Source organism: Megalobrama amblycephala, linkage group LG8 (assembly GCF_018812025.1).
Source record: "Megalobrama amblycephala isolate DHTTF-2021 linkage group LG8, ASM1881202v1, whole genome shotgun sequence".
Classification (NCBI taxonomy): domain Eukaryota; kingdom Metazoa; phylum Chordata; class Actinopteri; order Cypriniformes; family Xenocyprididae; genus Megalobrama; species Megalobrama amblycephala.
In genome coordinates, this window is record NC_063051.1 from 30,221,094 (window position 1) to 30,238,528 (window position 17,435).

General features: G+C 35.4%; 2 protein-coding genes across 3 annotated transcripts; both read left to right on the plus strand.

Moving 5' to 3' along the window:
• The first annotated feature begins 834 nt into the window (after positions 1–834).
• LOC125274262 (TRAF-interacting protein with FHA domain-containing protein A-like) lies at positions 835–5,425 on the plus strand. Of its 2 annotated transcripts, none has more exons than XM_048200478.1 (2): positions 835–981; positions 4,377–5,425. In XM_048200478.1, the coding sequence occupies exon 2, from the start codon at positions 4,435–4,437 to the stop codon at positions 5,014–5,016; it is 582 nt and encodes a 193-aa protein (XP_048056435.1). In that variant the 5' UTR covers positions 835–981; positions 4,377–4,434; the 3' UTR covers positions 5,017–5,425. The 2 variants fall into 2 exon arrangements, with proteins under 2 accessions (XP_048056435.1, XP_048056434.1); XM_048200477.1 differs by having other exon boundaries at positions 836–979; positions 4,371–5,425.
• Positions 5,426–6,571: 1,146 nt separating this feature from the next.
• faimb (Fas apoptotic inhibitory molecule b) lies at positions 6,572–8,928 on the plus strand. Its single transcript, XM_048198489.1, has 4 exons — positions 6,572–6,903; positions 7,766–7,994; positions 8,159–8,208; positions 8,417–8,928. Exons 1-4 carry the CDS (start codon positions 6,790–6,792, stop codon positions 8,564–8,566), a joined length of 543 nt encoding a protein of 180 aa, XP_048054446.1. The 5' UTR covers positions 6,572–6,789; the 3' UTR covers positions 8,567–8,928.
• Positions 8,929–17,435: the final 8,507 nt, after the last annotated feature.

A 17,435-nucleotide genomic window follows, 5' to 3' on the forward strand; every position in this document is an offset into this window, starting at 1 on the left:
TATTAAAATGAAACAGAGGTTTTACAGAGTCTAACGGCTCTGTCCGAGCTGTAACATAAACGAAACGCTATTGGCTATTTTAAAAAAGGGGCGGGGCTGTTCGATATATCGCCCTGCCTTCCTGTTTCAGTTGAAATCACGTCAACACACTGAATAATGCTGCGCGTTTCAACACTCTTCAGTGGACCTTAAACATTTTGCGCCAAGGAAAAATAAATACAAAGTGGTACGGTGGTTAAATTAAAAAAGTCAACTTTCAGCTTAGCATTTCCTTTAACATTTTTTTTTTAAATTTCCCCCAACATTTGTTTTATTTAGTTAATTACTTATTTCCTTGCACATTTCATTATTAATATATATATTTATTCATGCAGGAATATGTGGATTTATATATTTATTTATGTATTTATTTGCACATTTATTTATATTATATATATATATATATATATATATATATTGGTGTATGATTTTGTGTATTTATGTATTTATTTTCGTATTTATTGATTGATTTTTGTAGGTTTCGTCCTCCATAAATATGTGCAGGTCTATGTTTTTTGAATTATGGTTCGCAGTGAACTCATGCTGGCGCCATTCATTTCATATTCTGTCCCTGCCTGCCAGCATGGTGGTGTAAACAGAAGGGGTCACGTGACGTCCGGAGCTCTTATAGACACACTTATAAACATTCAACTATTATTTTTTTCAACGAAACTGTAATAAAGCATACCTGGCGTCTCCAAGGGGAAATCATTGTACAAATATTAATTTTGAGATATGCAAAAAAATAGATAGCGAAACTGCGAAAGCATATCAGTTGCGCAACTCTGGGTTTTTTAGAGTCACATGCTCCAAGCTGGAATGGGAGGTGGATTTCAACGCTGATGCAATTCCCTCTTTGTTTGTTGAGCTCACACTCCGCGATTCTCCACTTCAGAACAGCAGTCCGTTAGTTGATGATCGTTGCATCCAGCTTCTGAAGGTGAGACTTTATTAGTACTCTATTTAAAATATACTTTAGAGTAAAATGTTACGCTATGATCTGTGCTATATGAATCAGTTGCAAGATAGGCTATTGAGTCATTCCACGACACTGGTACGATTTGGACTTACACATTTTTAGATTTTTTTTTTTTTTTTACCAAAATGTATTACTTTTCTGAACACCCCACAACATTAATGACATATTTAACTTAAAGAACAACATATTTTCCCATCTCAGGCATCAAATCCCTATTATTTTTGATCATTATTTTAAGTTATGGACACTATGGGAGCTCTCTGAATATTATAATATCAGTAATTGCAAATATAAAAGTTACATAAAATCTCACACTTTTGCTACTAAAGCCTGAAATGGGCACTTTTTGTGACAGCAACCTCATCATTTTTGATCAAAAGCTTAACTTCAGAATTTGAACTAAAATTAGTATTCTTATGATTGCTCTGAACAGTTCAACAAAACTTTTTCATAAACTTAAAAAAAAAAAAAAAATGCAGGTGTGACTGGGTTGAAATTTTTTGCCCAAATTGGCCACTGCTCTAAATCTAGTGAATAAATGGCATGCATGATATTAAGAAATCATGAATAATGTTGAAATAACAAAGACAATTTACACAAGTAATCTTTAATCGATGTAACAGGGTTGAGTCGTTAAGCTTGACCAACACAATTTCACATCATAATTTAGTTATAATTATTAAAGAAGGTGGTAACTTGCTCACATTGTTGTTCAGAAGTCTTCTATGATGCCACTTCCTATTAATGATGTCACATAAGTATCAGTTCATTATGGTTTGTGTAACGGGGTTGAGGGGTTACTGAGGTACGGAACTAAATAATGTGATTTTAATGAATAATCATGAATTTACGGAGAAAAAAACATTACCAGCAAAAAAGCACAGATGGATATTTATGGGAATGGCAAAATTAATGGACTTTTTCTCATTTTATTATTTATATCCCAAGTATTGGTTTCGTGGAATGACTCTCTAACTGTTCAGTGACCTAACCCATAATGAGTTTTTTTTTTTTTCTTATAGGTCTAACTATCAGCAAGGGAATTTTTCTATTAATCAGATGTTCCTCACACTAATTCAGAAACTGCAAATATAAAAGTTACATAAAATCTCACACTTTTGCTACTAAAGCCTGAAATGGGCACTTTTTGTGACAGTAACCTCATCATTTTTGATCAAAGGCTGAACTTCAGAATTTGAACTAAAATCAGTATTCTTATGATTGCTCTGAACATTTCAGACAGAGTTCAACAAAACTTTTTCATAAACTTAAAAAAAAAAAACCCTGCATGACGGGGTTGAGATTTTTTGCCCAAATTGGCCACTGCTCTAAATCTAGTGAATAAATGGCATGCATGATATTAAGAAATCATGAATAATGTTGAAATAACAAAGACAATTTACACAAGTAATCTTTAATCGATGTAACAGGGTTGAGTCGTTAAGCTTGACCAACACAATTTCACATCATAATTTAGTTATAATTATTAAAGAAGGTGGTAACTTGCTTATAATGTTGTTCAGAAGTCTTCTATGAAGTCACTTCCTATTAATGATGTCACATAAGTATCAGTTCATTATGGTTTGTGTAACGGGGTTGAGGGGTTACTGAGGTATGGAACTAAATAATGTGATTTTAATGAATAATCATGAATTTACTGAGAAAAAAACATTACCGGCAAAAAAGCACAGATGGATATTTATGGGAATGGCAAAATGAATGGACTTTTTTCTCATTTTATTATTCATATCCCAAGTACACTTTCATAGAAGGACTTGAGGGACGTGCCAAAATAGGTGGTGTCAACTGAAAAAAACTAAATAATTTCTAATATAAAGATAAAATGTGTCATGTTTTTAAACATTATTAAAGGAGACATTTCAATTAATACAAAAGCTTTTAAAAATACATATTTTGGTGACCCAATAGATAAAATACACTGAAAAAGGTCAGAGGGACTCAAATCATACTGGTTTTGTGGAATGACTCTCTAACTGTTCAGTGACCTAACCCATAATGAGTTTGTTTTTTCTTATAGGTCTAACTATCAGCAAGGGAATTTTCCTATTAATCAGATGTTCCTCACACTAATTCAGAAACTGCAAATATAAAAGTTACATAAAATCTCACACTTTTGCTACTAAAGCCTGAAATGGGCACTTTTTTGTGACAGCAACCTCATCATTTTTGATCAAAAGCTTAACTTCAGAATTTGAACTAAAATCAGTATTCTTATGATTGCTCTGAACATTTCAGACAGAATTCAACTAACTTTTTCATAAACTTAAAAAAAAAAAAAGTAGGCATGACGGGGTTGAGATTTTTTGCCCAAATTGTTCACTGCTCTAAATCTAGTGAATAAATGGCATGCATGATATTAAGAAATCATGAATAATGTTGAAATAACAAAGATAATTTACACAAGTAATCTTTAATCGATGTAACGGGGTTGAGTCGTTAAGCTTGACCAACAAAATTTCACATCATAATTTAGTTATAATTATTAAAGAAGGTGGTAACTTGCTTATAATGTTGTTCAGAAGACTTCTATGAAGTCACTTCCTATTAATGATGTCACATAAGTATCAGTTCATTATGGTTTGTGTAACGGGGTTGAGGGGTTACTGAGGTACGGAACTAAATAATGTGATTTTAATGAATAATCATGAATTTACGGAGAAAAAAACATTACCAGCAAAAAAGCACAGATGGATATTTATGGGAATGGCAAAATGAATGGACTTTTTCTCATTTTATTATTTATATCCCAAGTATTGGTTTCGTGGAATGACTCTCTAACTGTTCAGTGACCTAACCCATAGTGAGTTTGTTTTTTTTCTTATAGGTCTAACTATCAGCAAGGGAATTTTTCTATTAATCAGATGTTCCTCACACTAATTCAGAAACTGCAAATATAAAAGTTACATAAAATCTCACACTTTTGCTACTAAAGCCTGAAATGGGCACTTTTTGTGACAGTAACCTCATCATTTTTGATCAAAGGCTGAACTTCAGAATTTGAACTAAAATCAGTATTCTTATGATTGCTCTGAACATTTCAGACAGAATTCAACAAAACTTTTTCATAAACTTAAAAAAAAACCCTGCGTGACGGGGTTGAGATTTTTTGCCCAAATTGGCCACTGCTCTAAATCTAGTGAATAAATGGCATGCATGATATTAAGAAATCATGAATAATGTTGAAATAACAATGATCAGTTTCACAAGTAATATTTTTCTATGTTTAATTGATGTAACGGGGTTGAGTCGTTAAGATTCGTACCGGTTTCGTGGAATGACTCTCTAACTGTTCAGTGAATTAACCCATAACGAGTTGTTTTTTTTCTTATAGGTCTAACTATCAGCAAGGGAATTTAACCTCAGAGAAGTTCTTCTGCCTTCATTTGTCTCACAAAATGAATAACAATAGCAAACTTGAAACTGAAGAACTGTGTACCTGTCTTCATATACATCTCTACCACCCTGATCAAGCCAGTTGCCCCCTGTTCCGTAACCTGCCCCTAAATCAACCATACAAAATGGACGCTGAAGATCCACTAAGGCTTGGCCGTGATGGACAGACCTGCATCTTTGTCCTGAATGACACCTCTGTCTCCAGAAAACAGCTCTCCATACAGGCGTACAGGAAAGCTGGCAGCACTTTCTTGAGCTTTATGATCCAAAACATGAGCCAGAAGGTCAAACTCATGGTCGGTGGGTTTGAACTGAGATACCTCGAAAGAGCTGAGCTTGACGATAAGGCGTTCCTCCGCTTTGGAAGATACGAACTGCTGATTTGGCAGGAGCCAGGAGATTCAGCGAATACATTTGAAGTCCTGTTTGAAACATGCAATACACCCCCTTCACAGGAACTGGGAATAGATGTGCCGTGCAATCTTCCTGTTATGGACACTGGTGTGCCATGGAGAAACCTTGAGAATGAAGCACCTGCAAGCCAAGAACCGCTGGAGTCAGATGAGACAGTTGTTTTAGTATAGACTTTTTTTTTTGCATATTATTATTAGTGTTATTAAAATGCATCTCAAATGTAACCGACTGAGATCTGCAACTGTAGCTTATGATGCAAGTGACATTACAAACATTATTATGATTTTCGTCCTCCACTGAACCAGTTTTGTTGCTAAATTTGACTGAATTTTATTGGATATCTGTTACTCACATGTTTGCTCAAGGCACGTGTGTTTTCTCTCCATTACTGTGAAGTGTTCATCAGTGTGTTTATCTTTATATTATATAATATTTTATATATTGTATTGACTTTTACTTGATAAAATGTGAATTACAAACTTTTGAAAAATGTGAAAGTACAATGATTGAAGAGTTATTCATACACTACTTACAACATTGTTACATATTATATAATGGAATAAACTGTTTTACAAATCATCTTTATAATCTCACACTTAATATTTTTCTCTCACAGTAAATGAGTTTTTAATCCATGAATATATATATATTTATCTGCAACAAATTTGAGCGTCCTTGGCATCAAAATGTCTGAAAACCTGTTTTAATGTTTGAGTTGCTTTTTTGTTGTAAACAAAACTATTTAAAAGCCAAGAAGTACTGGATAGTCCTTAGCGTTTGAGTCATTCAAAATACATACAGTATAGGTACTCCGCTTCACGTCGTGCCTAACAACGCCCTTCAGCCGTGATTTATTCACGATACAGCACTAGCCTCGAGTACCTTATTGCTTTTATAAAACATTTACCACACAATAGAAATATTAAAGCCAAAAATATGTATCAGTGCAACTTTCATGAATGTAAACTTTCACCAAAAGCCTTCCTTCCGCCGGAAAAAATACTAAAATTTTTGATTTTGTTATTATTTTTTTCTGTAGAAAGACAAACATAAATAGTGATGAAAGCCAAAATATTAAATGTCACAGATGTATATTTACTGAGTAAACCAGTTTTGTAGAGACGGGGTCAAAATGACCATTTTCACTTGAGATTTGGAGCTAAATTGCAGGGGTATAAAAATGACTTTATAAAGATGGCAGCATCATTATTTTATTTTTACACAGAGATTGGTAGCTCTATTTAGTAAAATCTGTTTGACTTTAACAATCTTTGTTTCATTATATGCCAACTGTGACCATTCAAAAATGGTAAAAAGCACTTCTTGTGTTTTTTGCCTCAAGTTTGCATGCCTCAAGAACAGGTCAAACTTTGAACTAAATTGTCATATTCAATATGCTAGTGCAAGTATATAACAATTAATTCAAACTTTGACCTGTGGAGGGCAGTAATACACTTAGCAGTGTCTACACTGCTGGAATTCTAATGGAGAAGAAGAAGAGAGCTAGTTCAAGATGAGCACCGATCGTTTCTCTAGATACATTTCTAGATCAAGATTATAAGGCGAGAGAGAGAGAGAGGGTACTGTCATCTATTGGTAGTGACCAGAGAGGACCAAAAAAAAAAAAAAAAAAAACTATTCTCTTTAACATTTCAGTATTGTTTTGTTTTTATTTTCCCTCTTTCGATCACCTATCTATTTAAACGTGCTTGCAGTGTAAAGAGCCGTCAGTCACTCTCCGCCTGATCAGTTAATCCTCTTACACTAATGCAGTCGTTGCTGAGCGAGCACAGGATGGAGACCTCCTCCAGAATATACAGAGATTTGATCAGCAATTACACACGATGACGATTGCTATCATGACCAGGCTCAGGCTGAAACATTACATAGAAATATAAATAGTATAGAGTGGCTGGGTTGAGTGGATCTTAACAGGCTACAGTATGTCTGGAGACATTGTGGGAGTGTGGGATGTGTCCTTAAGTGATGGAGTTTACCGAATTGAGTTTGAACACGGAACAACAACAGGAAAACGGGTCATTTACATAAATGGGAAGGTGAGAGGTAGTCAAAATGTGTGTGTTTTTTTTTTTTAAATTCATTGTTATATTATGTTGTACATTATGTTATATATGTATATACATATATAACATAATGTAGAACATAATATTTTGTAGAACATATAATATTTTGATCTTTTATATTATTTATTTTTATATTATTATTTATATTAATAATATTCATTATTATATTAAGATAATATCTAATACTTAACTATAAAAAATGCTGGGTTAAAAACAACCCAAGTTGGGTTGAAAATGGATAAACTCACCGATTGGGTTGTTTTAACCCAGCAGTTGGGTTAAATGTTTGCCCAACGTGCTGGGAAGTTTTATTTAACTATTGTTTCAAGATGCTGAAAATGCATTTTTTAAACAATAGTTGAGGTAAATAAAGACTATTCAGCACGCTGGGCAAACATTTAACCCAGCAGTTGGGTTAAATGTTTGCCCAACTATTGTTTAAAAAATGACTCTATGTCTGGCTTAAAATGAACCCAAAATATGTTGGAAATTAAAAATTCAGTCACATAATTACTAGAGGAAACAATAATAATCAAAATGTGAACATTTATAAATAAGCAATTTAATAAATGTTTATTGTTTAATTATTATTCATTAAATGTATTAATAAATGTTCATTTCCAACATACTTTGGGTTCGTTTTAAGCAAGCAATACAGACATTTTTAAACAATAGTTGAGTTAAATAAAACTACCCAGCAGGTTGGGTCAAACATTTAACCCAACCACTGGATTAAAACAACCCAATCGCTGAGTTTGTCCATTTTCAACCCAACTTGCGTTGTTTTTAACCCAGCATTTTTGTATATAAAGTCTTATCAAGTCTTGTTTTTAAGGAGGTGTTGAGGAGGGATTGGATGTTCAAACTGGTGGGCAAAGAAACATTCTCTATTGGGAGTACAGATACAAAAGCAACCATAAATATTGAGGCGATCACTGGGTTTTCCTACGAGTACACACTAGAAATCAACGGAAAAAGTCTCCAGACATTCTTGGACAACCGATCAAAAATTTCCAAAACATGGGTGCTGAAACTGGATGGTGCTGATTACAGGATAGTTCTAGGTAAGATACACAACATCCCTCTTGCTTTATGACCTAACAATAATGTTTTTCTGAAAGCCCTTATTCTTCTCAGGTTAATTTATATCCAGCCACACTGTAAGAAGAGAATGGGGTTTTCAAATTAAGACAACCATTAGCAAACTATTTTTTTCCTGTTTCACTAGAGAAAGACACTATGGACGTATGGTGCAATGGACAGAAAATGGAGACCATGGTGAGAACTTTCAATACTGCAGTTCAGACTAGTGTATGAAAGACACACTTTGGTCCATTGTACAGTAAGTCAGAGTCACGTCAGCTAATGAAGTAGTTGTTTGACCACTGTGGAAATGTGAAACACCATCTTATCCGTAGCACAGCATTCCCATGACTTGTGCTTATTTAGTTATAGGCCTGTGTTTATATTGATTTTCTGTGTGCAGGGGGAGTTTACCGAGAATGGAAGCGAGACACACTTTGCTTTGGGGAACCGTGAATGCTGCATAAAAGCAACAACTAGTGGAAGGAAACGGAATGGGATAGTTCATTCCCTACTGGTGGATGGAATCGGGATAGAAGAGGCCATTGAGTAAATATGGAGGCTAATAGAATTCAGATGTGCAAGACATTTAGCATAGTGTACTTTATCAGAATTAGACACAGATGGCACTGAAGTGTTTTATGAATCCAGTACATTGGCATTTGTTCAGAGTATGGACAAGAACATTTAAAGGTATAGTTTTGAAGTCTCGCCCCCCCCCCATTCACTATCATTATAAAGCTTGGAAGAGCCAGGATATTTTATACATCCGATAATATGACTCTGATTGTGTTCGTCTGAAAGAAGATAGTCATGTACACCTAGGATGGCTTGAGGGTGAGTAAATCATGGGATAATTTTCAGTTTTATCCCTTTAAAGATGTTAAAGGTCTTAAAGTGTCTTTAGAATACCATCATTTTAATAAATTATATATTTTGTGAAAATGAGAAAAAACTGTTTTCTGTTATCAAGTCCAGGGTAAGATGACCTTGAGGCAAGATGAGCCCCACTTAAATTTTTTCTCTTGACCATAGATGGCACAAAATGTCATCTCAACATGAGGTTGTAATGAACGGCTGTGCTCTGTGTAATTTTGTTATTTCATCTGAATATAAAAATTTGTAAGATTTAGTGAGTTTTAAATTTTAACTGATCGAATTTCATGTCTCTGATAATGATCTATGACATGATGTTGACAGGACAAAAAGCATGTTGTCAAGTGTTATTATTTTTAGTTTAACTCTTTTGATTGTATTAATGCTTTTTAGCAAGAGAGAAGATAACAAGGAAAAAAATCAGACAACAATATTCTTACTCTCTGATTCAGTCACAACCAACTGAACCAAGATACATGAAAAAAAAAAAAAACTTACATCTAAAGGAAATCAGGATACTCAGGACATTCATTGCTTTTATTTTTAAATAATTTTGTTAGTATTATTTTAAAAACTCATACTCTATACTTGGAAATACATAATTTAGCCTGTCCTCAGCATGAGGTCACACTGTAAAATTGCCAAACAAAGTGTTTAAAAATGCATCAAATTCAAAAATATACATTTAAATTGAAAGGCAGAGATCTGCAATATATCAAACAATACAAAAAGTAAGTCTTGAATTATATTTTTCATGAAAAAATGCCTAGTCTCTGCGGTCACAGCTTTAACATGTTGACTCCGTCCTCCCGGTGTAATAGTTTCTGTAAATAGTTGTGGAATAAATCTTGGCATTTTTGTTATGTTTATTAAGGCAGCTACAACTGAGAAAGAAAACTAAATTGCTCCACTGTACAACACATGGTTAAAGTGGGGAAAAATTCAGTTTTGTCAACTCCGTCAGACGTCAACTCCATCAGGTTTTATGTCTGATGGTTGACAAGTGCTCTCAAAAAGTCTATATAATGTGATTTAATGTTTTTTTTGCATATGGGGAAATGTTCTAATGTTGTTTCATGATTCTATTTACATAAACTGTATATTTGACCCCAGCTGGACCTTCAACTCTGTCAGTATTTGCCAACTAAATCAGTATTTGTCATCTCCATCAGTATTTGTCAAAACCGTCAGTTTTGCCAAAACCGTCAGTATTTGTCATCTCCATCAGTATTTGTCAACTCCGTCAGTATTTGTCATCTCCGTCAGTATTTGTCAAAACCGTCAGTTTTGCCAAAACCGTCATTATTTGTCATCTCCGTCAGTATTTGTCATCTCCGTCAGTATTTGTCATCTCCGTCAGTATTTGTCAAAACCGTCAGTTTTGCCAAAACCGTCAGTATTTGTCATCTCCGTCAGTATTTGTCAACTCCCTCAGTATTTGTCAACTCCGTCAGTATTTGCCAAAACCGTCAGTATTTGTCAACTCCGTCAGTATTTGTCAGTTCCATCAGTATTTGTCATCTCCGTCAGTATTTGTCAACTCCGTCAGTATTTGTCATCTCCGTCAGTATTTGTCAACTCTGTCAGTATTTGCCAAAACCGTCAGTATTTGTCATCTCCGTCAGTATTTGCCAAAACCGTCAGTATTTGTCAACTCCGTCAGTATTTGTCATCTCTGTCAGTATTTGTCATCTCCGTCAGTATTTGTCATCTCCGTCAGTATTTGTCAAAACCGTCAGTTTTACCAAAACCGTCAGTATTTGTCATCTCCGTCAGTATTTGTCAACTCCCTCAGTATTTGTCAACTCCGTCAGTATTTGCCAAAACCGTCAGTATTTGTCAACTCCGTCAGTATTTGTCAGTTCCATCAGTATTTGTCATCTCCGTCAGTATTTGTCAACTCCGTCAGTATTTGTCATCTCCGTCAGTATTTGTCAACTCCGTCAGTATTTGCCAAAACCGTCAGTATTTGTCATCTCCGTCAGTATTTGTCAACTCCGTCAGTATTTGCCAAAACCGTCAGTATTTGTCAACTCCGTCAGTATTTGTCATCTCTGTCAGTATTTGTCATCTCCGTCAGTATTTGTCAACTCCGTCAGTATTTGCCAAAACCGTCAGTATTTGTCATCTCCATCAGTATTTGTCATCTCCGTCAGTACTTGTCAATTCCATCAGTATTTGTCATCTCTGTCAGCATTTGCCAAAACCGTCAGTATTTGTCATCTCCGTCAGTATTTGTCAATTCCATCAGTATTTGTCAACTCTGTCAGTATTTGTCATCTCTGTCAGTATTTGCCAAAACCGTCAGTATTTGTCAATTCCATCAGTATTTGTCAACTCTGTCAGAATTTGTCATCTCTGTCAGTATTTGTCAACTCCTTCAGTATTTGTCATCTCCGTCAGTATTTGTCAACTCCGTCAGTATTTGCCAAAACCGTCAGTATTTGTCAACTCCGTCAGTATTTGTCATCTCTGTCAGTATTTGTCATCTCCGTCAGTATTTGTCATCTCTGTCAGTATTTGTCAACTCCTTCAGTATTTGTCATCTCCGTCAGTATTTGCCAAAACCGTCAGTATTTGTAAACTCCGTCAGTATTTGTCATCTCTGTCAGTATTTGTCAACTCCTTCAGTATTTGTCATCTCCGTCAGTATTTGTCAACTCCGTCAGTATTTGCCAAAACCGTCAGTATTTGTCAACTCCGTCAGCATTTGTCAGTTCCATCAGTATTTGTCATCTCCGTCAGTATTTGTCAACTCCGTCAGTATTTGTCATCTCCGTCAGTATTTTCCAAAACCGTCAGTATTTGTCAACTCCTTCAGTATTTGTCAACTCCGTCAGTATTTGCCAAAACCGTCAGTATTTGTCATCTCTGTCAGTATTTGTCAACTCCATCAGTATTTGTCAACTCCGTCAGTATTTGTCATCTCCGTCAGTATTTGTCAACTCTGTCAGTATTTGTCAACTCTGTCAGTATTTGTCATCTCTGTCAGTATTTGCCAAAACCGTCAGTATTTGTCAATTCCATCAGTATTTGTCAACTCTGTCAGAATTTGTCATCTCTGTCAGTATTTGTCAACTCCTTCAGTATTTGTCATCTCCGTCAGTATTTGTCAACTCCGTCAGTATTTGCCAAAACCGTCAGTATTTGTCAACTCCGTCAGTATTTGTCATCTCTGTCAGTATTTGTCATCTCCGTCAGTATTTGTCAACTCCGTCAGTATTTGCCAAAACCGTCAGTATTTGTCATCTCCATTAGTATTTGTCATCTCCATCAGCATTTGTCATCTCCGTCAGTACTTGTCAATTCCATCAGTATTTGTCATCTCTGTCAGCATTTGCCAAAACCGTCAGTATTTGTCAACTCCGTCAGTATTTGTCAATTCCGTCAGTATTTGTCAACTCTGTTAGTATTTGTCATCTCCGTCAGTATTTGCCAAAACCGTCAGTATTTGTCAATTCCATCAGTATTTGTCAACTCTGTCAGAATTTGTCATCTCTGTCAGTATTTGTCAACTCCTTCAGTATTTGTCAAAATGTCAGTATTTGTCAACTCCTTCAGTATTTGTCAAAACCGTCAGTATTTGTCAACTCCATCAGTATTTGTCAATTCCATCAGTATTTGTCATCTCCGTCAGTATTTGTCAATTCCATCAGTATTTGTCAACACCGTCAGCATTTGTCAAAACCATCAGTATTTGCCAAAACCGTCAGTATTTTTCATCTCCTTCAGTATTTGTCAAGTCCTTCAGTATTTGTCATCTCCGTCAGTATTTGTCAACTCTGTCAGTATTTGTATTAGAGAATTATTTTTATTTTTCACTTAGCTCCTTTACTGAACACCATTATTACATAATTGAAGACTTTACACTTATTGGATCGATCAAATAAAAATATCATGCTTTTTAATGCGTCTAACGGAGTTGACACAAATTAAGTTTCGAAATGAATAAATGTACATTTTTAGAAAAAAAAAAAAAAAATCGAACTTCTAAAACATGTTTTGTCCCTTATCTCAAGATTCAGCAATATATAATGTAAGTAAAAGTGTTATTATTATTTTTATTTAATATTTACTGTAATTAATGTGGTTATTATTCAGTAATTCCTTCAGTTAGATATATTTTAGACATCTTCACTATTCATTACAACCTATAGGTTAATGAGTGAAATGATCCGATTTGAACAGTGTTGCTACTATGACATATCTTCAATTAAAACATGAGCAATTAAATATGTACATATATTTATATACCTATAAGTCATAGAATAAATGTAGATTTCAGATTAATCTCTTTTACAGGGAATCTAAAAATGCTGGGTTAAAAACAACACAAGTTGGGTTGAAAATGGACAAACCCAGCGGTTGGGTTAAATATTTGCCCAACCTGCTGGGTAGTTTTATTTAACTCAACTATTGTTTAATAATTACTATATTGCTTGCTTAAAATGAAGCCAAAGTATGTTGGAAATTAATATGTTTAATAAACGAACATTTATTAATAAGTTTAATTAATAATAATTAAACAATAAACGTATTGCTTATTAATAAATGTTCATCTTTTGATTATTATTGTTGCCTCTAGTAATTATGTGTCCAATTTTTAATTTTCAACATATTTTGGGTTCATTTTAAGACAGGCATACAATAATTTTTAAACAATAGTTGAGGTAAATAAAACTACCCAGCGGGTTGGGCAAGCATTTAACTCAACAGCTGGGTTAAAACAACCCAATCACCAGAAGCCCACTTCACCAGTAAAACCTGCATATGTTTAACCTTTATTGTTCACACCCACGTTATCATAAGACTGAGTGTGTCACAGAACTGAAACAATTCATTCTAGTGGTTTACAGGGTCGGTGCACTAATCAGACAACACATGTGTTCAAAGTACGCACTACAGCGCCGCCATCCAGTCATGTGGCGACCTGTATGCTTTCTGTGTACAACAACGGACTGCGCAGAATCAGCGCAGCTACAACCCAGACGAGGTCTCGAAAGCGCCGACGTTTTTCCAGTAGGAAGCGTCCAAAGGAAGGAGCAGGCGCAATGATGTTTGAGAGGATACAGACGGGACGGACCTCAGTGCGGGAGAAAAGGGAATGCACCCATCTTTGCGGATAAAACAAGACAGATACCCGAAACGACGATAGTATCTCGCGGAGGTTGGCGTACCGCTGTGGTTTTGTGGTTTCGCACCGAGACCGCAGAAAGTAGTTCATTGCTTGTAATGTCAGCATGAGCCGAAGTGAACAACAGGAGCGAGCGAGTTGACTGTGCTTGGTGTCCAGCTCGTTTGCGCGAACTGTAGTTTCTGTAGTTTGAGTTTTAATAATTTATCTTGGTTTCGGCGCTGAAACTGTGCAGTGTGTGTGAAGCGCACAGCCGGAGGCGACCATGTGGACTCTTCTCGCCTCGGACTGTAGACCCGAGATGGCCTTCTCTTGCCAATTATAGTCCGTAATGACGATGCATGGTGATTTGGTGTGTTTTTATGGTCTGTTCGCGAGGATATGGGGCATATGACTGTATCCTGGGGTTTCAGATCCGGACAGCTGCAGCGTCTGGACTTCTGTTGTGATAAACATACACTCAAATATTACATGCACTGATATCAAAGCCGCTGCTAGATGTTAGTTAGTCTCGCTGGTTGAATCATAAGTTAGTTTCACTGCCATTGCATCCTATATAACCAGTGCACATTTGGGATTATTTGTGAGCTGAGTTTGCATCACACCAGTATCCCTAAATCATCTGCAAACACTCTTTTTAGATAATTGCATTGGAAGAGGTCACATTGCAAACATGAATTATCAGCAACACCTGGCGAACTCTGCTGCGATCAGAGCTGAGATCCAGAGGTTCGAGTCCGTCCATCCGAACATCTACTCCATCTACGAGCTGCTGGAGCGGGTGGAGGATCCACTGCTGCAGAATCAGATCCGAGAGCACGTCATTGCCATTGAAGGTAAGGGCAACAAGGGCGTTTGAATCAAATTCAGCAGCCGATTTATCGTATATTAAAGCTGCAGTCCGTAACTTTTTTTTTTTTTTGGTAAAATTTTTTCCAAAATAATTTTTTTGAGCAAGTACATAACCATCCGGTGTTCAAAACTATCTCCTTACCTTATCCCGATTCACAACGGTAAGCTTGTAATAATGTTTTATAATTCAGGTGGTACTGGTAGGTTTCCGCGGGAAATTCGAGCATGCAGCCGTTCGTCTTTGCGTCATTACGTCACGTCTGTTTACATGAAGAAGGAGTCTAGTAGGCTATATATTTAGCTGAAATTTTTGGCAGATACGATAACTGATAATTCTTTATATTTGAAAGCCGATAACTGATATATTGGCCGATAAATCTAAATCCAAATTTTTATATATAATTTTTGAGAGCCTGATTATAAAAACAAAAGTCTTACCATTAAAAGCAATGTCCCAATCACACAATTATAATGTTCTCATTATAATTTTATGTAGCCTATATGACAGATTTGCACTCTACGTTGCATGTAACTGTATTTTACTTTGTGAAGTTATTTCAGCCATATTTTTTAAGCAATTTAAAACCATCATGGCGAACAGTGTGCATCTGAAGTGTCTCAGCTAAAGTAAATAATACATTATTTATCAGCTTTAATATATCGCCTACATTTTCTTATCGAACCGATAACATTAAAAATGAACACATATCGTCTGATACCAATATGGCGACTGATATATCGTGCATCCCTTATATATAGGATGCTGACGGATATAGCCTTTTCTCACAGCAGCTGGAATAATTAAACTTATAATTTTGATGGCGGATTGTATGGTATGACAAATTAACGTTAGTGATTACACTGTACAGAAATTGAAATCTACAGGTAACACTAATACACACTAAATACACATAGTCACGCAATGCTGATGTTGTTAACATTAACAATTTGAGAACAAAGTATAACAATAATAATTTGCATGGTTTGATGTGATCCGAGCTAAGCAATCATTAGATTTAATCACCATTGGGAGCCATTGATTTATTGTAATGCTTTTTTTCTCAGTTGGTCAGAACAAAAGTGGCAGACATGTTACTTACTTGTTCAGATGACATTTTCCGGTGAAAATACTTATATTGCTCATACTTTCAACAATCTGTGATTCAGAAGTACAGTATCCACACCAGTGTGGTGACTGACAGCAAACATTAGATTCATCCGTGCTGAGGAGCCGTGCCGATGCACAACCCACTTAAAGATGATAATTCCACAAATAACTGCAATTGCAGGTTTCAAACAGAGATGGCGACAAAGAGGCAAAACTTACGGACTGCAGCTTTAATTTAATTGATTTGCTTTTGCATGTCAATGGTGTGTGATACCAAGTTTGGCGGAAACTCTGGTTGACACAGGGAATATGGGATGGGACGACAAACCTGGATTAAAGCATGACGCTTTATGAGATGTGTCCACTCCCAGTGCCATTTGACAGAAATACTTAATGAGGATTATATTACATAATCGATAATGACATTACAAATCAAGCCACTCCAAAAGGTAATTGTTAGTTCTCTTTCTTCTCATGACGAGTACACTTTCTTTTCAATCGCAGAGAAAGTTTTGGACCTTTGGATTCTAGAAATGAGAGGTAGTACATTTTATTTCCAATGTTTTATTGGTTATTGTAAAAAATGCTGGCTTAAAAACAACCCAAGTTGGGTGGAAAATGGACAAACCCAGCGATTGGGTTGTTTTAACCCAGTGGTTGGGTTAAATGTTTGACCAACATGCTGGGTAGTTTTATTTATCTCAAATATTGTTTAAAAATTACTGTGTTTCTTGCTTAAAATGAACCCAAAGTTTGTTGGAAACTAACATTTATTAATATGTTTAATGAACCATAATTAAACAGTAAATATTTATTAAATTGCTTATTAATAAATGTTCACCTTTTGATTATTATTGTTGCCTCTAGTAATTATGTGTCTGATTAATTTACAACATATTTTGGGTTCATTTTAAGCCAGACATATAGTCATTTTTAAACAATAGTTGAACTACCCAGCATGTTGGGCAAACATTTAACCCAACTGCTGGGTTTGTCCATTTTCAACCCAAATTGGGTTGTTTTTAACCCAGCATTTTTAAATACTGGTTATATTTGTTCTTTAAACCATTTCCTTGTCTTTGAGCCATCTGAGGTTTCAGATTTAGTCATTTTAAGAGTAAGGTCAGTACTGTAACAAGGAATTGCTGATGGTTTGTGTCAGATACAGCTTTAATTCTTGTTTCTTGTAGATCAGTGAAGATAGTGTTTATGGTTTGCATGAAGAATTTTTTGCTTGGCTGTCACGGCCTGTGAGGTTTAGAATGGCTTGTTTAACTGTTTTAATATAATACTGTAATTAAGAGAGAGCCTAATCATCATGGTTTTCACACAAATGCTATTTCCAATGCTGTCAGTTGTACCAGTAGGTTATATAATAGCAAAATGAGAAACTGCATTGTGCTTGAAATGAAACACAGTGTTCCACTAGATTGCAGTGAATGTTTCGGTAAT

Bases quoted from the DNA above. Each gene is read 5' to 3' on its own strand.
- faimb (XM_048198489.1), top strand. From the start codon at position 6,790: ATGTCTGGAGACATTGTGGGAGTGTGGGATGTGTCCTTAAGTGATGGA. The intron at 6,904-7,765 runs GTGAGAGGTAGT...CTTGTTTTTAAG, and splicing joins TCATTTACATAAATGGGAAG to GAGGTGTTGAGGAGGGATTG. The intron at 7,995-8,158 runs GTAAGATACACA...CTGTTTCACTAG, and splicing joins TGATTACAGGATAGTTCTAG to AGAAAGACACTATGGACGTA.
- LOC125274262 (XM_048200478.1), top strand. From the start codon at position 4,435: ATGAATAACAATAGCAAACTTGAAACTGAAGAACTGTGTACCTGTCTT.